The sequence below is a fragment of the Schistocerca cancellata genome, chromosome 3 (genome assembly GCF_023864275.1).
Source record: "Schistocerca cancellata isolate TAMUIC-IGC-003103 chromosome 3, iqSchCanc2.1, whole genome shotgun sequence".
In the NCBI taxonomy this organism is placed as follows: Eukaryota; Metazoa; Arthropoda; class Insecta; order Orthoptera; family Acrididae; genus Schistocerca; species Schistocerca cancellata.
In genome coordinates, this window is record NC_064628.1 from 788,643,344 (window position 1) to 788,670,665 (window position 27,322).

The window sequence follows — 27,322 nt, forward strand, 5'->3', positions numbered from 1 at the left end:
ACTGAAACACTTAACTGTTTCGAAACAAATGAAACAGTACAATGTAATGTTTCGATACGCTGTTTCGAAACAGTGAAACACTTTGTGTTTTGTAATCTAATAAACCTACACATTTTATGGCTGTTGATATACAGTCCTGGACGAAACGTAAGGAGCAGAAAAGTTCTTGGACCACGACCACACATCCCGGAAAGTATATCAACAGCCATGTCAACCGATCGTGAAAGCCTTCATTCTACACGTTTTATCATCTTGAATGTCTACTGTATAAGTATGTCCATATAAACACAAATGAGGTGCAAGAGCGCTAATCATTTCGCAGAAAGTATGAAACTATCACTTGGGCGTCTTGGCAGTTTCGTATTTCCTGCAGCAAATGCGCTGCTTTCGTGTTATGTGACTTTCATACTCTTCAATTGGCTGAGGACAGCCATAGCTGAAGACAGAAGAACCACCACGAACGGAACTGGAGGTAGGAGCAAACTGCAGAAACAACGGATATGCTATTGGGATTCCCACATTCCGTTAGTATGGGTCATATACCCATCCTGCTAATTTCCATGCACACAAAGGGAATCATTGTGGATAATAGGCACAGTGACTATAGACTCACATAAAACGCCAAATAATTCGAATAAATAACAAAATATAACAGAGAAAAAATTTGTCTTTCAAGGTGTTTCGAACCGTTACCATAAAGTCACCATGCTTCCCAGTCCTTCCAGTTCACAATTACGCTATCAGTGATATGTCAAACACATTGCTTGCAATTATACCTAGATCAAATTTATGTATATGTCTAATAACTGTCACTCTACGCCTTTTTTTATTCAAAATATTGTAGGCCTACTTGCGTTTCTTAACACGATTACTGTACATGAAAAGAGAAGCGTATCTTATATAAAAAAAAGTGTAATTTAATCGATTTATTTTCACATATTTATTATTTTGAATGTGAATAGTATGCGCTGTTTTATTGTTTGGTTAGTGTTTATAAAGCATATGTTACGCCATTTCGTAGAGGACAGTCAGTAAGAAACTAAGCTTTATTTTCGGATATCTTAAGCTTCATGCTATTACTTGTCAAAAAGATTTCGACACCCTTGAAAGTGTTTCATGAAGTGTTATGTTGTGTTTCAGTATCTGTGCCGAGCCCGAATCTCGTACGACACAGAGCGGAATGAAACATCACTGTTTCGATACAATTAGTCCGTTCCAAGCGCAGGTGGACTGAAACAGCCTTATTTTGAAACAACGATACAGTTTCTGTGTCTGGCTCGAGATCGAATCTGGTGCGGTTATCCGAGACAGGGACGGAATGAAACACCACTGTTTCGAAACAGTGAACCACAGCCGTTCCGAAACACTGAAACAGCTCCACGTATCGATACACTGTGTCGAAACATAGAAACAGTGGCCAAGTCTACTGGAAACCCTCTTTATGGCAAGAGGACAGTGTTAGGAGGCGTTATCAAAACAGACTCACAATATCCATTACAAGTAGAAAAAGTGGACGATACAGAGGAGGAGTGGAACACAATACGGAACTCTATCCACCAAGCAGCAAGAGAAGCCGTAGGGGAAACTATTACAAAGCCAAAAAAGAATAGGTTGCCAAGATGATCGGAAGAAATAAGGAAGCAGTAAAAGAAAAGAACCAAGCTTAACACTGCAATCTAGAGGAAAAACTAAGAACAGTAACGGCACTGAATAGAGAAACTCGTACAAATAAGTGGAATAATATTATCAGCAATTTGTATATAAGGCGATGAAACATCTAAACACAACGGAAAGAAACAGAAGACTTCGTTAAGTACTATGAAGAATTATGGTATGATGAAACAGAACAAGAGCGTGATTTCGCACACGAAAATTTGACTTAATATCACGGAAAGAATAAAAAGAAAGTCTGAAAACCAGTAGCAACAGGAAAGCTGGGGAGGAGGGAACACAGATAAGATCAACATAGAACTTACGAAATATGGTGGAACATGGCTTGAAATAAAGCCGCTTCACTTCCAATGGGCTAGTGTGTACATTCGTAGCGTTTTTCTGTAAGTTTAATAAACACAATAGATACACATAACAGACACTCTACTCATCAATGATATATTTTCCTTCACTGTTTACAAGCCTAACAACGCTGAGGTAAATTTTCGATTCCGCGACTGTAGAAACCACGTGATTCTGAGCCGTAGAACTCGTCGAGTCATGTTTGGAGCGCATTTTCATCCGGAAAGAAAGTTCCTTGAAGAGCGGGAAAAATGAAAATCTGAGGGGGCAAGATTAGGTGAATAAGATGGATAAGGTGGTTGCGGAATGACTTTCTAACCCAAGAGATGTATAGTGCGTTTTGTCAGTCTAGCAGGATGCGGGCGGGAGTTATCGTGGAGTAGCATCACTTCACGCAGTCTTCCTGCTCTTTATTCTCTGAGTGCATATGCAAGACGTCTCAGTTATTGACAATAGATGTTAGCACTGATGGTTATACCTCGGGGAAGCAATTCGTAGCACACCACACACACTGTTCCACTGAACATTTCGGTATAGTATAAGAGGCCCGGGTTCTCCAATGGTTTGTTACAGAGAAATAATGTGACATTGATTTATTGGGCTTGTTACCCCAATTACTTTTGTTGTAGTGAAAATACCTTGTCAACAGTGAAATAGACCTTAATATGCTAGTAGTATAACTTACAAAACGCAAGGGTAGTGCAATGACCCTCAGATACGAAAAATAATGTGAGGTGTTTGCCATCGCTGCGGAAACAATTCAACCGCCTTTCCATTGCATTTAGAGAATCTATACCCGTGCTATCTCTTCGACAGTAAACCAATTCATACCGCTGTTTATCACTATTACTTACACATAACAATGCCAGAGAAATAAAGACGAGACAGAAACTAGTAGTACCATCGAAACTTGAAGAAGAAAAGTACAGTGAGCATTACTGCTGTCAACAAGTATCTTGAGAGAATGGAACAAGTATTTTTCCAAACAAGACACAGAGAGCAACAAGACATACAGAGCATATCGTCGACATCTGCACCGTAGTGGAGATATTTTATGTGAAATATAAATATAAAGATAGATGAGGAAGAGATCAAACGAATTGCAGTTAATCTGTAATGAGCCATCAGAGACCAGGGGTCCCTTATACATTTCAGTATAAGGGACCCCTGGTCGCTGAAAAAGCTCCGAAATTTTGTCAGTTTAGCTGTATAATCTGTCGGTAAACTGAAGAGCGAGCGAGCGAGTCCCCACTCTACCAACTCAACTACGTCACAAGGCGCTTCTACAGGCTGTTTCACTACATAGTACCGGCCCTGCCGCGGCGCGCGCTTCAAATATGTGGCGAAGCCATGTACAGATACATCTCGGCTGCGTTTATTTTAGACAAATGCATTAAGACCATAAGGAATACAAAAAACAGTAGCTTCTTCCGAAACACAACATTATAGAGTAAATAATAACATAAGAACGGAAGTCAGTATTCTACTACAAACATAGAACCGAATGCCTGTTCACGTGAATGTATGTTACTCTAATACTATTCGTAAAATGAACCCCATATAATGCAATCAGTCTGTAGAATTTAAGGCTTGTTCTTATTTTGTGTTTCTACTAAAAGGTAGAAATTTTCTTTGAAACTTAACAATTCATGCAACACAAAGAGTGTTTAAAAAGTAAGCAAAAAATTATAATTTTGTGTATTTTATCAGTCCGTTTTGCACTACTTTTTTATCACTGTCTTCGTAAACATGCCTCAAAAGTATGTGTTCAATGTTATGCATATTGGGTATTTACTCTGTTGTCAGCTGTCAGAAAGGGTACATGTGTTTTTGTAGCATCGACGATTGTTTGTTTTGTATAAAAATAAATTAGAGAATTTGTATTAAATTTTGTTATAAGAATGGAATAAAGTGTATGAAATTTTTAGAAATGGTAAATTTTGCTTTTGGTGAGCCTGTTATGAGTAAACCAAGGGCAGACAAGTGGTATAAACATTTCAAAGCAGGCCTTAAAGGACAGCGGTTTTACAAGCATGGATGAGATTAAAAATGCACACTTAAGAGACCTATAAACCATCCCGAGGAAACAGTTCCTAAAGTGTTTCGGGAATTGGAAAAAGCACTGGTTTAAGTGTATAGTATGTAATGGGGAATATTTTGAAGAGGATAACATTGCTGTAGATTAACAAATAAAGTTCTTAGCAAAAAATAAAAATTAATATGTGAAAGCACCTCGTATGTCAAGCTTTTTGCTTAGAAGTCCAGAATCGGCGTACATGTTTCGCAGGAAATTTCAGCAGTGTTTAGAATAGCTACTGCGCAAAGGTTTTAAGCAATATGTCTTAAAATCAAGTGAATAGTGACCGAGATAGAGATTTAGTGTTCCATAAGCATCAAAGGTTTTACGTGATTTTGAAACTGTCTATAACGATGGGTTTCCTCCCAAAACTATTAGTTTTCCTTCGTAGCGATTCCAATAAACCATGCAGCTCATTTTTCCATTCCTTACTTATGCGTCCTACTAGGTGAAGCTGATGTTTGCATAAATTGCAGCCCTTTGATTGGGACTGGTAATATTAGCCAACAGTTCTTTTTGGGTCCCCTCTTAAATACACCCTGTAATAACATTAGAGACGATAGAACGCTCGTTACTCCCCAAATACCTCCTCTTCGTTGTATTCTGCACATTTTCTTGCAATGCTAGACGATTATCCATCACTCCCGGATATAGATGTACATCAGTAAGTATATAAATTCACTGGCACTGGCATCTAAGACCCCACGAACAAAAACGATATATACCACTGAACGCCAATCTACACTGCTATACAGATAACGGGCAACAGATTTTGGGTGCCCCTGTAGACCGGTGGGAGCGTTCTTCCGGGAAAGGCCACTTCCCCCACCGAAAGCGCTGCTCGCTCTTGAGTTTACAGACAGTCTATAATCCACCTTGCACGTTTTTCCGTCTAACAACAGATTAGAATAACCGGACAACGCCGAGTAATAGTAGCTACTCACACGTGCGACCATGTTTTGTTTGTCACCAGTAAATTTTATGCTAAAAAAATGTTGCGAAACAGACAAGTGGATTACATCACGCTCGTCAGCGTAGCAGGCGCCCCCCTCGCGTGTCGGGAGGAAGCAGCGAACCGATGCAGAGGCGGGAGCGGAAGCGAAGAGCCAGCCTAGTCCTGTGAGTCACAGTCGACGCATGCAGGTCCTTACGCAACGGCCAGACTGTTCAGGAACTGTGGTCACAGTCAAGGCCGTCAGGCTAGTGCTCCGGGAACAGGGAGTAAGGCCGACTGCTGGAGTGTACCGCGTGTTAGTAGCAACGTATCTTTCGCATTTACAGCGTGCGATGGTTGGTACAGCCAAATCAACGACTGACAAACTGCCTATTTGTTTTTGTATCGCATTCTTAGGCCGGAGTATGTTTGATGCTTTTTCTGACGTTTCACCAGCACGGGTGGTTGGCATTGTCATAGTTTCACCCTCCATTGCTGATGACGGACTGGAAACGAGCAACTAGAGGCACAGAGCATATCGACGTCATTTGCACTGTAGTGCGAGCTCGACTCCAGTCCACTACCAGCAATGAAAGGTGCAGCTTTTACAACGCCATCGACTCGTGCTGGCGAAACGCCAGAAAAAGATTCAAACAAACTATAAAATTATACGTTGTCGTGTTGGAAGTCAGATCTGGAAGCTGGAGAGATCTGTAGAGATTGAATATGAGTCACTAATCGTTCTTTCCGCCAACCTGTCGTCTTCTAAAGTTGTATCCCCAGCGCAGAAGACAGCTCGTCGATCGTGGGATCTTCCTCGGCGGAGGCCGCTTTACTGTCAACTCGAACGTGAACCTGTGATTGAGCTTATGGGATGCCACTTGCCCAGGTTAGTCTCTGTATCTGAGGGCAGCAAGATCTATAGTACTGACAATGATGGTAGGTGACACCTCTCATTAATGTATCCTGTTTGTTTATATTTTACATAATCACTTTTTACACTGTCTTCTACAACACTTGACATAGCTTTCTAAATAGTACGGTAACTTTTCTCACAACTTCCGATGTACAGTACGACATGTCCGTCCGAAAGAGAGATACACGCCCGGCTCTGAAGAACACCCGAAACAGTGACTAGCGCAGCCGATTTACTTCGTCTCCCAGGCGCGTCAAACCGACCCCACGGTGTCCGAAGCACTTCAGGTGCAATATCATTACTCTTATGTTTCTCAAAACTAGTGAAATTTAATAAACAAAAACGGTAGACTCGTAGGGTAACAATGAAAGATTGTCATACTGAAAACTGGGTTAAATGCAATGAAAAGTATACAACTAATTAATAAGAGAGGTTAGGCGTTTTGGCGCCCAATATCCGAGATGCAAGTTCAGTACAATTGGCGGACTCTCCCACGGGAATGGTACATATTGTACCATATGCTGCTTGTACCTCACTCCATTTTTGTGTCATATGCTACTTCACGTGTATCAAGCTGCATCAAGGCTAGCTTCTAGCAAGATAAAATACTGGCGGCCACAGCCAGGAATACCACAAAACGTCAGCCTAAGAAGCCGAGACAGAAGGCAACAGGCAGTATGTCAACAAGCCGCCACGAAAGCCTTAAACAAAATCAAATGGCTCTGAGCACTATGGGACTTAACATCTGCGGTCATCAGTCCCCTAGAACTTAGAACTACTTAAACCTAACTAACCTAAGTACATCACACACATCCATGCCCGAGGCAGGATTCGAACCTGTGACCGTAGCGGTCGCGCGGTTCCAGACTGAAGCGCCTAGAACCGCTCGGCCACTCCGGCCGGCGAAAGCCTTAACAAACGAACGATTACCATCGTTATAGCACGCTTCTACGACTTCTAACTCGTTTTCTCCTTTACTGCTCTTGGACATAATATTGCGTGACTCGTAAAAATGTGCGTAATACGCATTTTGGATGTAGCTGAGCGGCTTGGCGCAGCGATGAGCAAGAGACGTTAATATGCAACACAAGTTGTGGACGATTAAAATTGGATTTAGGAAGCCGATTTTCGTCGCCGGGTTCACAGTTTACTCCTTTTGCTAGCCCGATCAACTGCCTGTTTTTCCGGGTGTAGATTGTAAATCAGCTGCTCCAATTTCGCCAGCACAACGAAGTTTGGTTATCAGTACCATCGTAATACTTTGATAAAGCGGGAGTACGATTTTATTAAGGAAATCGTGAAATATTTATGTAGGAGAAAGTTGTGTCAAGAGAAGATGTTTAAAAATGTAATAGACGCCAATAAATACGGGCGAAACTGCGCCAATAAATGTGTGTGTAACTGTTTTATTACTCCTGCGTAAATCACGAGTGTTGTGAAAGAAAGCAGCAACTGGCCACTGGTTGAATATTATATCAGCCCAATAATTTGGAGGCTTGGAATGGCTATGAAAGTTCCGTTTGTGTAAAGACACATTCCTATTCCAGTGCTCAGGACATATGTCCAATTACCATACACATTTAGTAGGTGCGAAGCATAGCCAGGTTTGCTACTTTCCAATAAATGACCGTACGCTGCACTGGACTTCTAGACGGGAAGTTTATTCTTGCCTTTCCTGTAAGGCAGTTATCACTTCTTACGCGAAGGCTTTTTCCCTAACACAAGCTATGCTCGCACTTCAGTTTACCGACAGACTATAATATCTGTGCATCTGTCTTCCAACTGGTTAGACGTGGACTGCCACGATTTCATCACCTTTGCCAATTTCTTCATCTCAGAGTACGACCTACAACCAGTATCATCAGTTTTTTGCTCTATCGCTGTATTTCTGCACAATTTTTGTTTCTCTACGGCTGCCTCTTGCACCAGTGAAGCTATTCGTCGATGTCACAGACGCACTCATATTTTAGTGACATAGCCAACAAACAAGCAATATTCTACAGGAACAGCTCAAAACTAACACCACTTAAACCTCAGTAACATAACAAGACAGTCCCCCGGAAATGAGCGACTAAAAACAGTCTAGACGTGCCATGGAACTTATAAATAGTAGCGAAGGCATTATGTTGTCAGATTATTCAGAAGCCAGCTGTCTCATCTATTCCACAGCCAACTACGAGTCTGATGAATCGTTACGATTTTCCCGGAAACGAGGCATACATTAGAGACTTACGAAGCAAACTGTATCGGCTATCAGGGATGGGGAAAGACGGCGTCCTGTGCTGGCAACAGCTCTTGAGTAACGACTTCCGATAGCCGCCAGTCATTTGTCATACGGGACTGTCCCGCTTCCAAGAAGAAACGAATCGTCCGACGGTAAAGACTGCAGCTCATGCTTTTGCTGGTCGCTGCATATAATATTCGAACGCTTAGATGAGTGCCAATCGTTAACCAGACTGAAGGTTGAGTTCGAAGAAATTCTCTTAACTATGGCGACGCCTTTCCCCCAGTTGCCAGCAAGTACTGTAACAAAGCAATCTTATGTGATTCGCAAATGTTTTTAAAAGCAGATGATCACCGATTCGTTAAATGTAAAGGTCTCACACATTCTCAAATCCTACATTCTGAAAATACCCGTTCAGAATCGGGATGCTTGGATTATGTTACAATAAGTTGCATGTACTATTAAGGCCATGAAACTGAGGTCAAAAACGTGCTCTTAGCTATAATTAAACCAAAGATGACGCACCACACACATAACCACGCCAGACGAAGAATGAATCGTTCCCACGAAACATGACGCTAACACCAATTAACATCGCATCTACACTGAAGCGCCAAAGAAACTGGTATAGGGATGCGTATTTAAATGCAGAGAGATGTAAACAGGCAGAATACGGCGCTCCGTTCGCCAACGCCTTTATAAGACAAGTGTCTGACGCAGTAGTTAGATCGGTCACTGCTGCTACAGTGGTAGGTTATCAAGATTTAAGTGAGCTACAACGCGGTGTTATAGTCGACGCACGAGCGATGGGAAACAGTATGGTTCAAATGGCTCTGAGCACTATGGGACTTAACATCTGAGGCCATCAGTCCCCTAGAGCTTAGAACTACTTAAACCTAACTAACCTAAGGACATCACACACATCCATGCCCGAGGCAGGATTCGAGCCTGCGACCGTAGCGGTCGGCAGGACACAGTATCTCCGAGATGGCGATGACGTGGGGATTTTCCCATACGCCCATTTCACGAGTGTACTGTGGATATGAGGAATCCGATAAAACATCAGATCTCCGACATCGCTGCGGAAAAAGATCCTGCAAGAACAGAACCAACGACGACTGAAGAAAGGACAACTCTTCCGCAAATTGCTGCAGATTTGGATGCTGGGAGAACCATTCAACGAAAAATCATTGATATGGGCTTTCGGAGCCGAAGGCCCACTCGTGTACCCTTGATGATTGCACGACACAAAGCTTTACGCCTCGCCTGGCCCCGTCAACACCGACAGTGGACTGTTGACACTGGAAGCATGTTGCCTGTCTGGACGAGTCTCGTTTCAAATTGTATCGAGCGGATGGACGTGTACGGGTAGAGACAACCTCATGAATCCATGGACCCTGCATCACAGCAGGGGACTATCCAAGCTGGTGGGTGCTCTGTAATGGTGTGGGGCGTGTGCATTTGGAATGATATGGAAGACGAGAGCGTCCACTCAGTACCCATCATGAAGAAGTAGAAGAAAGGGCAAGATTCGGTCACCGAGACTTGTGAATTACGCAACTTGTTTCATGCTCCGGTAACTTGAATGAGCTGACACCATTCCAGTTATGAAAAAAACCTCAAGACATCACAGACCTCCAACCTGGCTTAGACACTCCATACACTCAGCAGTATGCATGATTTGAAGAGAGGCAAAATCGCGATTCACCGAATCACACTACAGGCCTACAGTTACCAACTGTCCAGTTTCTGTGTTGTTTGGCCTAGTGAAGACGTGCAGCTTGATGTGTGTCTGTGACGAATGGCTTTTGATACCCGACTCCAAATGTCCAGTCCACGCATTGCCCTTCACAATGGTCGCATGGAAACGACCAGCATTCGCTGATGACAACAATTCCTGTAGAGTTTGAAACCAGATACCTCCGGTCCCTGTAGGATATTTCACAAATTCTATTGTTGTTTGTGTGCGAATTGTACACCATTCCCTGAAAGCACTTTGAACGGTCCGTGTCGATACGCCAACAAATCGGGCAACTTCAGTGTCACCATTTGCACATCTAAACACGATAGCTCCTTTCTGTCACTGAGTCACCTTGACACGTCGACGCATCTTACTGTACTGATTATATATAATCTATTTCCGTTTACACATGACTTCACTGCCATGGCTTATGTCAGTGGTGGAGGATCACATGACCGATGGTACCTGTTCTATGCTGTCTACTGCGGTCAAAAACGACCAGTGTGGGCTCTTTCAAGGGAGTGACTAATCTTTTGTCGGCTGAGTTTACCTGTAAAATAATATTCCGGCTGTCCTTTCACATAGGTCCTTTATGATTCGCAGTCTCCACGACACGCGTGCAGTTCTTATAATACCACTATACCTCCCGTAAGTTTACAGCGAATGGAATTGGTGGTATTTCTGTCTCATCATATTTGACTGGCGCGAAATAGCTGCGAACGGTAAGAGTATGTTGTTGTTGTTATGGTCTTGAGTCCAAAGACTGGTTTGATGCAACTCTGATCAAAAATATCCCGACACCTGGCTGGAAATAACTTACAAGTTCGTGGCGCCCTCCACCGCTAATACCGGAATTCATTGTCGTGTTGGCCCGCCTAACACCATCGTCTCCGAATTTTACTGTTGGCACTACACACGCTGGTAGATGACGTTCACCGTGTTTTCCCCATACCCACACACTGTCATCGGATCGCCACATTGTGCACCGTGATTCGCCATTCCACACGTTTTTCCACTGTTCAAACGTCCAATATTTACGCTCCTTACACCAAGCGAGTCGTCGTTTGACGTTTACCGGCGATGTGTGGCTCGACCATGAAATCCAAGTTTTCTCACCTCCCGCCTAAATGTCATAGTACTTGCAGTGGATCCTGATGCAGTTTGAAATTCCTGTGTGATGGTATGGATAGATGTCTGTCTATTACACATTACGACCCTCTTCAACTGTTGGCGGTATCTTGTCAGTCAACAGACGAGGTCGCCTGTACGCTTCTGCGCTGTACGTGTCCCCTTCGCGTTTCCACTTCACCATCACATAGGAAACAGTGGACCTAGGGATGTTTAGGAGTGTGGAAATCTCGCGTACAGATGTATGGCACAAGTGACAGCCAATCACCTGACCACGTTCGAAGTCCGTGAGTTCCGCAGAGCTCCCCATTCTGCTCTCTCACGATATCTAATCATTACTGATGTCAACTGAGGTCGCTCATATGGAGTACCTGGCAGTAGGTGGCAGCACAATGCACCTAATATGAAAAACGTATGTTTTTGGGGGTGTCCGGTTGCTTTTGATCACATAGTGTCTCTCTTAGTCTCCCTCTACGATTTTAGCCCCCCCCCCCCTCCTCCCCGTGTCCCTCCAATACTACACGTAAAAAGTAACATTTAGTTTTGTTAAAACTGAGTAAGATGACAAAAAAAACACGCTATGGAATATACAATTTTCTCTGGCAATGGGAGTATACATGTTCGAATGCGATGGTACTCTAATAAAATTCAATAATGTTGCCCGCAAAGAATAGTGGAATGTACGAGGAGTCTCTTGAGACGCACTGCGCGGTAGAAGTATTGTGGTACGACTTTGGCGATTTCTCTCAGCAAACAATCCTTTCATTAACAGTATATACTGCAAGCCTTTAACATCGTGTAAATATTGCTAGGAGCTAACAGGTATCGACCCTGCGCCGTCTTGGTGGCAAGTCTGAAAATATACGAATGTAGAAAGTGTGTAATTCTTGCCTACATGACTCAAAGTTTAATAGGTGGGTATTTGCAGCCATGGAATAGTTCAGAAACTGGCAAAGCAACCATAATTACTGTCTCCTACAAAAAGAATGGTGGCCTGAGTAGGTCAAATGGCTTCGGTCCCTGCATAACGTGCATTCAGTTTTAATGCATTTCTTAGGGACATTTCCTCGTTCCTCAAGAAGAGCAATTTCCAGCTTTGGGGTAGTGTGAGGGTTGATCGTCTTGCCATATGCGCCCCTCCCCCTTCTCCAAACAATTCCCTTTATGTTTTCAATAGAATTCACATCCTGCAGTTACTTTCTAGCAGATAAAACTGTGTGTGCTGGACCGCGTCTCGAGCGAGGAAGCTTACCAACTCAGCTATCAAGGTACGACTTTTCTTATCGCAGCTTTTCTTTCATACAATTTCGCACAAGTTCTCCTGTATGTCCTCCTCAGTCTCCTTTTTTTAGCTCAGTGAGTAAATTAACCTCTTTCTGCCTGATTGTAGCATATACTTGATGTGCTTTCTGTGTGTCACTTGTTCGTTTTTGCAGGTTCCTAGTAAGTGGCAGTATCTCCTTGAAGAAAGCTTTTTATCACACTGTCAGGCAGTCTTCGAGAAATAAAGGTAATTTCTCGTTTGTTTTTAGTAATTTTGAACTATATTGTGCTTAGAATATGTTTTAATGTGCTTATATAACCTATAACATAGACAACTCATTGCTGTCTACAGCAAACACACATACAGCATACTTATTTCCATGTAGCAATGGGTCTACATTCGGCAACGACCTATACTTTCACATTCTGGTGGTACTATTTTCATAATTTTAGGTGCTACTATTAAGTTTTCTGAGCATTGTATATATTTCAGTTATTGTTTAACATAAACAGTATTCACTTTGAACATTGTTTAAAATTTTGGTGAATCATAACATTTTTTTAAAAAAATTAGTATTTTACCCTTATTTTGTACCAGAATATTGCGTTGACAACCAATATATACTCGTATATTTATTTCGTAAAATACTGTGTGGTCATAAAGCCTCGATCAATTAGTAAGAAATAATTGATGCATTTAAACAATACATAATTATAATCCATTTCTATCATAGCGTGGGCCTATTGTTTCTTTCCAGAATGATCAAGAAGAATGCTTAATATAGGCGAACCTGTGGCTGTTATTATTGTGCGATTGCGCGCTTTATCTTATCTAGAGGTGCAACAGGGGTTCACATGGAAATTTCACAATAGGAAACATCTGGTTGCTTGTCAGTAAGTTCCAAAGAACTGGAAACGTTACCGATGAATCACATGCAGGAAGACCTCCTGTACCACAAGAGGTAGTTCAGGGAAACAGAGAAGCAATCGAAAGAAGTGCGATTGCATCAAATTGTCGTAGCTACTAGCTACATGTGTGAAAATCAACGACTTTGTAAGTTTTACACTTTACACTAAAGAAAAAAGCGTACCATGTTCAGTTGCTTCACAAATTAGACCACGAAGATTACGCAGCTCGCCCAGCTGCGCATTTCGACTTGACAGTAACTGCACACAATGAAGACCTCATGGATCACATTTCGTTTACTGATGAGTTACATTCCGCTCCTGAGGAAGGTTAAGAAACATCACTGTTGCATATGGGGTAACGAGCCACCTCGCGTTATTACCGAAAGGCAAAGAGACATACGATAAGTGAAAGAACGGCTTGGATTCACAACGACTACAGTTTACGGACCCTCATTTTTGCAGAAGAGAAGTTATGGGAAACATTTATCCTGATATACAGGAGTAATTTATGGCCCTGCTGTGTTCCAACAGGATGGAGCATCCTCTCATTTTGGTCTCAAGGTAAAGGATTACCTAAATCGAACTTTCGCCAACAGATGGATAAGTAAAGGTGCAGAAAGAACGTGCCATCATATTCATCTGATTTGACATCGTTGGATTTCTTTGCTCCGGGTAAAGACATCCAAGATCTAAGAGCTTGAATCCGGCATGCAGCATCGGCCAGTTCACAAGATACGCTTCAGGATGTATTCAGGTCTGCTCTTCAACGATGGGAGTATTGCTTCAAAATGGATGGCCATGTTGAAGTTAGATGAAAACGTATACATACATTGACAATAAACGTACATGTGTATTATATAAGTGCATCCATTATTTCGCAAGATGGATCAAGACGTTATGACCATCCTGTGCAAGCTGATGACTGAGGAGGATACTGACATTCATAAGTATGGAGCAGAATTGCTGTGATGTTTGCAATGTCGGAGTACTGGATGAAGTCTAGTCCTGTCTGAAATGCTCAGTTAAAAGCATTGCCAGCGAAAGACAAGCTTCTTCGTTCGCGTCCTGGCCCGGCACACAGTGCAGGTCTGCCAGGAGGTGACATGCGACAGGCACTTAGAAACAGAAAGTAACTACAAGAGTGTTTGCGTGATCACCAATCGCAGCAAGCCGGCCGGTGTGGCCGTGCGGTTCTAGGCGCTTCAGTCTGGAACTGTGCGGCCGCTACGGTTGCAGGTTCGAATCCTGCCTCGGGCATGGATGTGTGTGATGTCCTTAGGTTAGTTAGGTTTAAGTAGTTCTAAGTTCTAGGGCACTGGTGACCTCAGGTGTTAAGTCCCATAGTGCTCAGAGCCATTTGAACCATCAATCGCAGCAAGCGAAGAAATATTAGATTTGTAAATCGCCTTTTCTTGCTGCAATGTATTTTATTTCTCCTAGACAAATTTCGCCTTTTCCTTTAAAGCTTCTCCAGTGGAATAGTTTTTCGCGTTTTAGGTAGGCATCTGCGATTCTTCTCGTCTAGGCACACGCTGGAGGTGGCACTATTACTTTACTCGCCAAACATACGCACGTTTTCACGTTACGAATTGTATTCACAAGTTTCATATTGTTTGCGCTAATTGCTGTGCTGACAGGAAGAAACAAAGTGAACACAGTTTTCGGTAAAATATCTAGAACCAGTGACAGAAGACTAATAGTGCTCCACATATTTATTTTTCGACATGGTCCGATGACGATCATTAGGCTTTCTCTTACATCGTAATAGGGTTTCACACATGCAGTACCCTTTTTTACATCACAGTTAATAAGAAATGACAATGTTAATATGACAACTAGTATTAAAATGATCTGAGTGTCCATAGTGACAATGTGAGTAAATAATACTATGAGCTAATAAAGTTAATACTGGCAGTACCTGTTCTACTGCATTTGCTGCCACTAATAGTAATGATAATAATAATAATAATAATAGTAATAATAATAATAATGATGATGATGACGATAATAACAATAATGATAGTAACAGATATAAAAGAATTTATAGGTGTACAAGATAGATATTTTCTGATATTGTGAGTTCTGGGGAAACAAAATTTAAGGAACGTAAACATGCTCCCTAGTAGGCTGTATTGCGGTTTTTATTTAATCGTGGGATTAACTAATTTCGACTACTTGTCAGTGTTAAGCACCTATAAAACCAACATGGAAAAGCACTACACTGTCTGCATACATCGCAATGTAGTGCTTTTCTCTGTTCGTTTTAAAGGTGCTTGGCAATGACAAGTAGGCGAAATTAGCTAATCGTACGATTAAATAAAAATCACATTACAGCCTACTACGGACCATGTTTACGTTTATTAAAGGTCTGGAGGCTGTGGATCCCCACTAATACAAAATTTTCAGAAATTTAAGGAGACTGCACCAGCTAAAAACAGTAGATACATCATTGACTGACTTCTGAAGTTGGAGATGTTCTCTAATATTATGATGGAAATTATTCCAGAGTCGGGTTTTTGCTACTTAAAAGGACTTCGAAAATTTGGAAATTTGTGGTAAGTTCCTATGGGACCCAACTGCTGAGGTCATCGGTCCCTAGGCTTACGCACTACTTAATGTAACTTAAACTAACTTCGGCTAAGGACAACACACACACACACACACACACACACACACACACACACACACGCGCGCGCGCGCGCGCGCGCGCGCACCCCCATAGAGGACACGAACCTCCGACGGGGGAAGCCACGCGAAAAAGAGGACTTCGAGTAAGTGACTGAACGATAGAATGGGACACAACTGATGGGAACGGATGTTTCTGCTACACTGTTCGGAAAAGAGCATTCAGGTTGAGGAAAGGTATGAGGGACGGTGTTCAAGAAATGGTTCAAATGGCTCTGAGCACTATGGGACTGCTGAGGTCATGAGTCCCCTATAACTTAGAACTACTTAAACCTAACTAATGCCCGAGGCAGGATTCGAACCTGCGACCGTAGAGGTCGAGCGGTTCCGGACTGTAGCGCCTAGAATCGCTCGGCTTCCCCGGCCGGCGGACAGTGTCCGTTTATAAGAGAGTACAGAAGACAGCGGGTATGGAAATCTCTGCGCTTGTTTGCACATAGCCAGAATAGTTGATGACATCCAATGGGAATGCTGTAGAAATGTGTTTTACGTGGATAGCAGGTAGGGTTCTCGTGTTTTATACCGGCATTAATGTGATATTTGTTGTGTACTTTTCCGTAGGCTGCAGAACAAGATAGGAGCTTTGCAGCTGAATGCCTCAACTGTGTAATGTATTCCAACAGCAGTTTCGTGCTCTTCCGTTCATTTAGAAGCTGTATACCCGTAACACGGAGGCTGTGTCTCGTACAGGAAGTCTAGTAAACACATTGCTAATTGATACCTGGAGGCACTGTATAAAAGGTTGCGGCAGTAGGCATCTTCCAAAGTGTGCATCACACTGCAGTGCAGCAAGGTCGCACCTGCAACCGTCTAACCTGTGATTAACAGTGTCGCGGCGACTTCAAGGCTGCTCTAAGTGGCGTGACATAACCACAGCCTCACGCTCCAGTGCCTCCTCCGTTGCGCCGCCTGTTACACTGAAAGAGAGACGCGTGAATGGCCTGCAGACAGAGAAAAGGCGAGTCGCCAAGCTTTACCTCCGCCTTATTACTCTAACGACAACGACTCTAACGACCGATGGGAAGCAGTAATCGTGTCCACTAAGGGCTGCTGTTCTCCTTGCAGTCACGATTCAGTTTTGTTTGGCTGATTCTGGCACGCGCGCCCGTGCGCGCTTATGTGTGTGTGTGTGTGTGTGTTGGTGTGTGTGTGTGTGTGTGTGTGTGTATGTGTCATTCACGGGAGCGTCAGTCTTACGAAATTGGTTCTAGTGTTTAGCAACATGTGATGGCTTAGATTTCAAAAATACTTGTTACGGAAACTGCCGGCGTTAATGGGTGTCATTATGAGCAGTTACTGCACAGGATGTATAGAAAATGCTTGGAGGAACTTTGGACAGAATCTTCCAAACAAAACAATGGGAAAACTTCCTATTAGAATATCTACGAAATGCTTCGTGTTTGGTTTATTCGTGCAAAGACATCTCATGTGATGTTACGGATAAAAATGAAGATGCCGAGGAACTTAATCAGGCTTACTATAGAACATGCACTTGGCAATAAGAAGAATAATGGTGTTTATTAACAATGTGGTTCTGCTACCTTTTAATCCCATCGTTCGTGTTGAACCGGATGACGTCTATATACAACGACAGGTGGATGGGTAGAGCAAGAAAAGTTCCGTGGTCTACACATTCGCGACCTATCGGGACACGAAGTAGGAATAGTTTACGCAACGGGCATTCTATAAGCAGAGGCGCTTAATATCATTCTGTTTTAGATACCTGCGAAATATTTTAATGTCTTTCTTTTTTAAAAAAGGGTAGAACAAGATATCGGCTGTGTCCATTCCGATCTTTGCAGTGATTCTGGCCAAACCCCTGGAAACACTCACCTGGGTTACCGGACAGGGTTTGAACGCCGCTCCTCCAGAATGCGAGTCCAACAAAGTGCAATATCGACCGGGCTAAAGTCTTTCAGTAACAAATAGAAGGCCTTTCGAAGATAACTGCAAGGCTATTTCCGAACATATGTTCACCTGGCATTACGCCTTCTTCTGGTGCGAGGAACCCACTTGTGGGTTTGTTGTATCTTGTGTAGATTCACTTCTTGCAGCGTTCTATTTCGGACAGGTATGTATTGCGTGTAACCTGGCTTTTTTCTCCCAACGTAATCCCGCAACTGTGTGGGGTGTGATGTGGAACAGTTCCACACCAGTGTTTAGCTCGACGTCCACCTGCCCTCGGCAACAGTTAACAGTTTCTCCACAGTGCGCGCTGCCTACTATCTGTTCCGCATTTAGTTCTGGTTCCCCCGTGGCTTATCAGTGACGTCCAGAGGTGTCAGGATAGTGCGAGACTTATTTCATTATGGCTGGCAGGATAGTGCGGGTGCTAACGCTTATCTGCAGTTGTGATAAAGTAAACACATATTCTAATAAAGGCCCTAGAAAACAATCTTTTTTTACTACCTGAAATTTAATTCCAGAAACAAAGCAGTTTCACCATATCGAGACAATCTGTGAACTGAGGAGAAAACACATGTTCTACCTCACTCTCGTGACAGATGGTTCAAATGGCTCTGAGCACCATGGGGCTTAACATCTGAGGAGGTCATCAGTCCCCTAGAACTTAGAACTACTTAAAACTAACTAACCTAAGGACATCACACACATCCATGCCCGAGGCAGGATTCGAACCTGCGACCGTAGCGGTCTCGCGGTTCCAGACTGAAGCGCCTAGAATCGCTCGGCCACTTCGACCGGCCTCATGACAGATCCGCTGCTTGTGGAATACACAAGCATGTCTTTGCTTCTGCGACACATTGTATTCAGATTTTTGAAACTCTATGGCCAGAACACGAAAAGAGTGGCTGTAGTGACCAAGGAAGTCGATAAAAATCAGTACCACTTTTTATAATACCATAACAGAAGTAATAGAGCCATCAAGGCAGCTTAAAACGATGTGTACTGCCTCAAGTTGAAGCCAATTATTTGCTTAGCTTTCCCCACAACCTCTACTATCTCCACCGTCCGTAAATATTTCCTGGCCTGATTCAAAACTTTAAAGCTTCAGTCTGCAAGTGCCTCATTACTACTTGTCTCAACTACACAAGGGTCCCCCCACTTACCATGCTTCTTGCTGCATGGGTTCGACTCGCATCCAGACACTTCTAACCCACCAAGAAACTTCTTGTGTATACTGATAGTTACTTCAGGAACACTGGAAACTATTGTATCGGTATATCACAGTACTTAAAGTTGTTACATAAATATGTTCTTGATTATCAACGATATTTAACAACGTGGTGACAATAAATGTCACTAAAGTACGACGGAACGAAGCTTCTGCGACAACGCAGCACCATGTGAACTAAAAGTTGTTCACTATTTCACTAAACCACTGGGGAAAACAGCAAGAATTGGATTTTCGTATGGTGTTGAATAGTCTATAGTTGTTATCAAATTTGGCGTGCAGCTCGACGCAACACTCAACACTTTAAGAGACGACATTTCGAACTGGATAACATTTTTTCTCTTAATATGTGAGCCACATACGTCCTTTCACCACGAAGGGCGCATTTCCAACTACCCGCAGACGTTACGTCAGGCATCGTAAAGTTTACAAACAGTCCTAGACCATCTTCTTCTCGTGTGCAAGTCACGAATATTACAGCGTGAATATTTCAACGGAGACTGTTAGCTCTGACTGGACCAGGGCGAGAGAACGAATAGACAACGCATTTTAAAAGGAAATATCGCGGCATCCACCTTAAGGGATATAGGGAAAACACAAGAACCAACTTCCCGATGACCAGACGTGTATTCGAATCCTCTTCGTGCGGAATACGAGTCCATTGTTTTTAACCACTGCCCCACCTGTATTGGTTGAGCTCGCAGTGAGGCATCTACCTTTAAACTTCACATTTCCAAATCAATAGTCATAGAAGGGCTATTAAGGCATTTTAGTCAGATCAGCAATAATAATTTCGTGAGCATTACTGGGCGGGTGCAAGCCTTTCAACTGGACGCCATATCGGCGCCTTGTGTGTCCCTAATCCACCCCAGTTCTCGAACGGGCAAAAGGGACCTACAGTTTAACGTGGAATCCGAACCACATGTCGTTCCTGGCGACTTCTCACATAGTTCAAAATTGGAGGCTAGGTTAAAGGTGGACTGAAATTTTCCGTGGTCCGATTGAAATTCGATCCCGCGCCGTAAGTACGCGCTTTACCGCTAGGCCACTAGGCATAATAAAATATTACTTTCAATTCGATCATACGATGTTACGTAGAATGGGCTACGCTGTTGAGCTATTTAAGAAACATGTCTCACTCGTATGGGCAGATTTTGGGTAAACGAAAGTTTTCGTTATTTTAGAGGTGAATGATGTGGTACTCTAATCGTAATTTCCTGGTTCAGTGGCTGGAGTCGTTTCCAAATGGGCTTGAGAGCATACATCGATGGAACTGCGAGATACGCTGCAAGGATCGCCAGGTCGGTGTAGTTCATACGAAAGTAAGGGAAATCCTCTGGAAATTTTGGGTAAGTTCAAAGGACCTGTAATCGAGGTAGACTGCAAACACATAGTACGCGTCACACAGGGATCATGAGGATAAGATACGAGGGATTAGAGTGGGTCCGGATGCACACCGACAATATTTTTCCCTTGCTCCATCCAAAAACCGAATAGAGCAGGGTGTGGCTTATTGTCGCACAACGTACTCTCCACAAAGCACTGTACAGAGGATTACAGAGTACATAATTCGACGAAGATTTATAAGAATATCACATGTCGAAGTTTAACTGTACTTTCAAATCAAATATTACTCTATTTACTTACATATTAAGACTAAGCGTGGCCTTTCTACACACATGATGCAAATGAACTGCCACTTGAAGAAAATTGCGCAAATATCCCGTCAGATCTTAATAACTGAATGTGGTGTAAATATCGGTGACTTACTTTAAATGTTCATAAATGTAAAATTGTGTGCTTCACAAAAGACAACAATGTTAATGATCATCACAACGGGAATCAAGGCATAGAAATACTTAGGTGCAATAATTTGTGGAGATATGAAATTGAATGATCACATAAATTCAGTCGTAGGTAAATCATGTGATAGATTTGGATTCATTGGGAGGATACTGGGAAGATGCAGTTAGTCTACAAAGGAGTTTGCTTAGAAAACACTTGTGTGACCCTTCTTAGGCTATCGCTCAAGTGTGTGTGTGTGTGTGTGTGTGTGTGTGTGTGTGTGTGTGTAAGGGCATACCAAGTACGACTAAACGGTATATTGTACTTATTCAAAGAATGGCAGCAGGAATGGTCATGATTTGTTTAACTCACGGAAGAGCGTCACGGAAGTTTCATGAATCTGCACTGAGCTAGGAATCAATGAAGTTAGTTCAGCCCTGAACGTATAGCTCCTGAAAGGACTGCGAAGACAAGATAAGACTATTTACAGCGTACACAAAGGCATTTAAACAGTGATTCTTCTCGCGCTCCAGCCATGAATAGAACAGGATTAAACTCTTAATAAGACGTACAATGGAAAGTACCATCCGCTATCCAATTCATAGTGTTTTGCAAAAGATGGAGGTAGATATTAGATTACTGTTGCTAAGATGGAACCTTCCAGTAGATTTAAGATGCCAATTAACCGCTGCACATAATTTATTATATTTATACTAAAATAATATATGAGTTAGCTCTGTGTTTGTTAAAGCCACGTTAAAATCTTAATTCCACCGGTTTTTAAGCTTCTGTCGAAATCAAAAAGTAAGAAAAAAAAGAGTGAGATTTGTCTGTGTGCGCCTCAGTTCTGCGTAATTACCGCTAGAATAAGAAGCTGTTGCAAAATATGAGTAATAACAAAAGGAACAGTTACTTCAGTGATATTGGTTTTCCTTTGCAACTAACTTGTTTACTCGTAAAATAACCAGCGAACAGCACAGACAAGCTATTATGAAAATTTTATACCTACCGGAAGATTTGCTCCCTGGTCAGTAAATGTATTGTGAATCTTTAATAAAATAACGATTTATTCCATATCTGGTATTCTACTATAACGTTCGAGTACAATGCAAGATCTTAACTGGTGGACCCGGAGTAAATGTCTGCACTCTTATGTTACCGAATAAATATAAATAATGGTAGCCAAGCCTCGCTTTGACCCGCAATTTAAACTTCACAACATAAAAGTCTACAATTAAAAGCCCTGTATTTATTTAACTATTTTCAGCAAAGGTTCCAAAGCCTGACTACTGGATTCGAATATACACTAAAGTGACAAAACTCACGCGATGCCTGCTGATACTGGGTTGGACCTACTTTTGCACCACGTAGTGCAGCTGCTCGACGTGGCATGGACTCAACAAGTCGTTGAAAGTCCACCGCTGCGAAAGTATTGCCGATGCTGGAATTTCTGCACGACCTGACCTTCCGATTATTTCACATAAATGGTGTGTCGGATTCACGTCGGTCGGTCTGGGTGGCCAAATTATTCACTTCAATTGTCCAGAATGTTTTTCAAACAAATAGCGAACAGTTGTGGCTGCAAGTCATCCATAAAAATTCCGTCGTTGTTTGGCTGCAAATGATTTCCAAGTAACCCAACACAACCATTTCCAGTCAATGATCGGTTCAGTTGCATTAGAGAACACAGTCCATTCCATTAAAAAGCAGCCCACACCATCACGAAGCCACCACCACCTTGCACAGTGCGTTGTTGACAACTTGCATCCTTGGCTTCGTGAGGTCTGGGCCACACTCGAACCCTATCATCAGCTCTGAACAACTGAAATCGTGACTCATCTGACCGAGCCACAGTTTTCCTGTCTTCTAGGTTCCAACCGATATGGACACGAGCCCAGGAGAGGCGCTGCAGGCGATGTCGTGCTGTCAGCAAAGGCACTCGCGCCGGCGTCTGCTGTCATAGATCATTAACGCCACATTGCACACCACTGTCCTGACGGATACGTTCGTCGTACGTCCCATACTGATTTCTGCGGTGTTTCAGGTACGGTTGCTTGTCTGTTAGCACTGACAAATCTATGCAAATGCCGCTGCTCTTGGTCGTTGAGTGAATGCCGGCGGCCACTGCATTGTCGGTGCTGAGGCTTAATGCCTGAAATTTGGTATTCTCGGCAGATTCTTGTCAGTGTGGATCTTGGAACATAGAATTCGCTAACGATTTCCGAAACAGAATGTCCCATGCGTCTAGCTCCAACTACCATTCTGCGTTCAAAGTCTGTTAATTCCCGTCGTGTGACCACAATCATGTCGGAAACCTTTTCTCATGAATAACATGAGTACAAATGACAGCTCCGCCAATGAACTCCCCCTTCTTATCATGTGTGCACGATACTACCGCCATCTGTATATGTGCACATCGCTATCCCATGACTTTTGTCACCTCAGTGTATACACCGCTAACAGTTCGCACACCTCTTCCAACTAGCCGCTAGCATATCTCACCAATAATCACAACGACAACGACAACACAACACAACAACATGGATATGGTTCCAAGTCAATAGCAAAAGAGTCACAAAAAATATTCTCAAATCTGCACGAAACCAAATTCAATTTTTTGACGTGACTTAACCCCAGTCAAATCCCTCCATTTTATCCAACACCATCCACAGGTAGCTAATGGTTCAGCGCTCTGCTTTTTTTGCCGACCAAGTCAACAATAATACGCATCTCTCTCCTGGAAGAACAGCAAAGTGCCCATGAGATGTGCAACTTGCATTACTGGCAGGGAGACCCTATGTGGGATGTTCGGCCACCTGATGCACGTCTTTTTCTTTGACTCCTCATTGGCGACTTAAGTGTCGATGGTAATGAAATGACAACGACAACAACAACAAACAACAAGCAACCACCAACAACAAACAACACACACACACACACACACACACACACACACACACACACACACACACAGTTCCAAGCAGAGAAACCCCCTTCCCGCCGAGAATCGAACTCGGGGCTCCGTAATCGAGAGGCGCCAACGCTACCACAAAACCACACGAAGCAGCATTCGAGCCCACGCACAGGAACGTATTTCGATTGCTTTGTAGGGTTTCCGGAAAAGTAGCCTTATGGTTACTAGAAACTTCCGAACTTTAACACACAAACCTGACACTTCAACCCCACGAGGGCTGAAGGCCGATCCCTCGATTTCGCGAACTCCGCGAAACTTTCAGCCCTTCCACCCGATACGAATCGGGAGCAGATATGTAGACGTTCTCAATGGTCATTTAGTGCTCCCACGCGAACATGGAAAAAAAAAAAAAAATTCGCGGATTTTCCCCGGTTAAAAGTACACTTATTTCCAGGATGAAAATTCAGTTTTTCACGAGTGAAAAAACACTAGACCCCGGTGAAAGTACATTTTTTCTGCGTTTACTGGCAGTATACGTTTCCCTGGAACTGTAAAACTTACCTATCATTAGAATACCAATCATTTGAATGGTAAAGGGTTTACAGCATACAACTTCCCGGCACTTTAGGAAATGAAACCCAGCAAAAACCAACACTTTTTGGAAAGCTACATGAACACGGCATTTTTTCGTATTACGAAAGTACAAATACGAATTACACCAAATACAACAGAGCGACTTCCGAAGCACTGAAATCGAGAGTGCGCTGCGCGGTGCGCTTCTGTCAGCGAATCCTAGTTCATAACACGTGATCTCACCAGCCTATGACAACAGATATTCAGAGCATAGGACACGTGATATAGTAGGCCAATAGCAACATCACTTATGTAGCGCGAACACATAAACAGGAGAAGCTAAGTTTTCACATACAATAATGGTCGTCAAAAATGTTTTCCGTTTTTTTTTTCGGAGTGTGGTTAAGCAGCATCCTAAGATCACAGCTTAAACTGCAGGAACTGAATATTTCTGACAAGAATGATTTTAAATTTCACAGCTATGCACCGAACTTTTCATGTGTTAGCTGGGTGAATACATGTCCCGGTGAGCACTTCGTTACGTGTGAAATTGCTCAAGAGGTCACCTCGCACTTTCTTTTGAAAGATAATTATACTTTTTGCCGTCGTTACTGCATAGTGTCTCGTCTTTTGAGCTCGAAATTTATGTATGTGGCTGGTCCTCAAAGCGTTACGTTTTGAATTAAGAGTCAAACGTAAGAAATTCGTCGCAGATTCTCACACTTAGCATAATTCACCTAGCGGAAAAGGAAATTTAACGCTTCTCAAATAACCATTATGCAATACTTTCCCGTGACGTGTTAAAAATGTGAGAAAGTTGTAACATCACGCTCATCGAAAGCAATTTGGTGTTATGAAGTGCTTCACAGTCTTCGTCCTAAAGGCTTTGACACATTTTGCTGTCAGCGGACGCTTGTGTGTGGACTGTGTTTTATTTCTGTAAATGGCGTATTTTCTTTGCAACTAAAGTTTTATTTTGGTGTTATTCTCTGAAATCTTTGTCAGAGTATTAGTTCTTACCAGTCAAAATAACAAAAATTTAACTGAAAACTAAAACAATGAAAAATTTCCAGATTTTTCCCGGATGAAAAAACTCCCGCATTTTTCCCGGATTTCCCCTACATATATACCCTGGCAGCGCTCCTGTACGTGCTGCTTTCTGCGAGTACTTCCACAAGTTTCTTTGCAATTGGTATTGGTAACACCCTTCCGTTCTGGCACATTACTCGGCCTTGAGCCGGCCTCTTATGCCCAGACCGCTACACGTCAAGGAGGATTTGGGGGAGGCCAGACCATCAACCCCAGGTTGCAAAATACCTCCTACCCCCAGAAACCGACCCTGTCGTAGACAATAGATGTACATAGAAGGTGGAGAGGGGAGAAATGAAAGGAAAAGGCCTACTGATATGAGCTGCACTGCGACTTTAGAATCAGCGGCGACGAGTGAAAATGTGTGCTGCACTGGGATTCGAACTAGGGTTCTCCTGCTTACTAGGCAGTTGCGTTAACCACTGCGCCACCCGGACACTTGTTTATCGTAACTGCGCGGACCATCTCGAAACGCTTCGCAGCCGATCCACATTCCCACCTATCTGCAGCACTCGTCCATTTCCTCCACTCTCGCTAGTTTGAGATTCCCACACGTGATCGGACGTAATTCTGCATCCGCGCTGAAGGTGGTGGATTCATTGCTCATCGAAGCGAAACATATAAACGCGTGGTGTCTCTTCTTTCGAAGATGTCTGAAAGAACAAACACCACGCATTCATACAGTAGGCAACAGCCACGGGTAGAGCGCACAGGCATCGCTAGGAAATGAAGTGTTGCGACCTATGACGAATCACGCTGCCCTTCTTTGGATCTTCTCTATTGCTTCTATCAATCCTATCAACTATCCCCATAACGACGACAGCGTTATCGCCTCGAATTTCTACCTCTTCCTCCAGGAAGCTCACTGACAGTGGGGGGCTTTCTGCGGACCTTCCTCGGACAGTGGCCTCTTTAGCTGTGGAGCGCCGATAAGGAGTGCAGCGAGTGACACACGCGGCGGGCTTGCGCAACAGCCGGCGCGGCGCGCTACTCACCGTGGACGACCGTCCTGAAGACGACCATGCTGCCAGCTTCCCAGCGCAGCGATTACGAGGCTCAGCGATGCGAGGCGTAGCGCCGCTGACGACGACCGGCACGCAACTGCCGCGCGCCGCGCTCGCTGCTCTTTATGTCAGCCGAGGAGCCGCGCCGCATCGGCCAGCGAGACTGCGGCCACTGTTGCAAGACTTGCTCCGCGTGGCCCCACCCCGCGGACGTGATCACCCGCCTCCACCAAAAGGAGCCGCTCACTCGACAGATGTTATCTACTATTCGTGAAGAGTTCAGCGAAAACTGGGCTAGACGTGGGCTTTGCTGTCAAGCTATGCGCGTCCCATCCCATTTTCATTCATTTAGGCGTCTACGAGGGGTAGTAGTAAGTTTCAGTTACCGCCTCGAAAATATAAAGTAACGTAATTAGCTTTTTGTTTGCAGGTACATGTCTCCACTCTTGGTACACACCGAAATCCCAGCGCAACAGAACCACAGCATGCCGCTAGAGGAGAAAAAACAAAATGGTGCAGCATATCGATAAAGTGGAGTATCGTACATTAATTCGCTTTCTCCATTTGAAGGAGAAGGACGCTGCAACAATCCATGCTGAGTTGGTGCACGTGTACGCAACAATGCACCACCGTATGCGACACCGGCTGGGTGGCGCACATTCTCCGAGTGTCTTTACTGCCTGGCCACAAAATGAAGCACCCAGAAGGAAAGGAAACGTACCTCCACGGGTTGATAGGGTAAGGGAAGCTATTTCAGAGAATTACAATGTCGAGTCAAATTTAAAAAGAACTTGCCAGTATGAGCCCACATATCAGTATGCAATCCCTCTGGCCCAGGCCCCACATACATGCATCCCGCCCGAACCAGTGCATGTTGTCACACGGCGTTGCATCATCTCCTGAGGAAAGCTCGCCCACAACTGATGCTGCTGGT

At 43.4% G+C, this 27,322-nt stretch overlaps 1 protein-coding gene across 3 annotated transcripts in view; it reads right to left on the reverse strand.

The window, feature by feature from the left end:
- The window catches only part of LOC126175841 (6-phosphofructo-2-kinase/fructose-2,6-bisphosphatase 2), a 363,291-nt gene that overhangs the window by 260,879 nt on the left and 75,090 nt on the right, over nucleotides 1-27,322 (reverse strand). The window contains exon 1 of one of the 3 annotated variants that reach the window (XM_049922846.1): nucleotides 26,380-26,422. The exons of the other annotated variants lie outside the window; for them this stretch is intronic. Coding sequence (XP_049778803.1) covers nucleotides 26,380-26,407 — 28 coding nt within the window. The 5' untranslated portion in view covers nucleotides 26,408-26,422. Of the gene's footprint in view, nucleotides 1-26,379; nucleotides 26,423-27,322 lie in introns of those variants that run through there. 3 annotated transcript variants of the gene reach the window in all.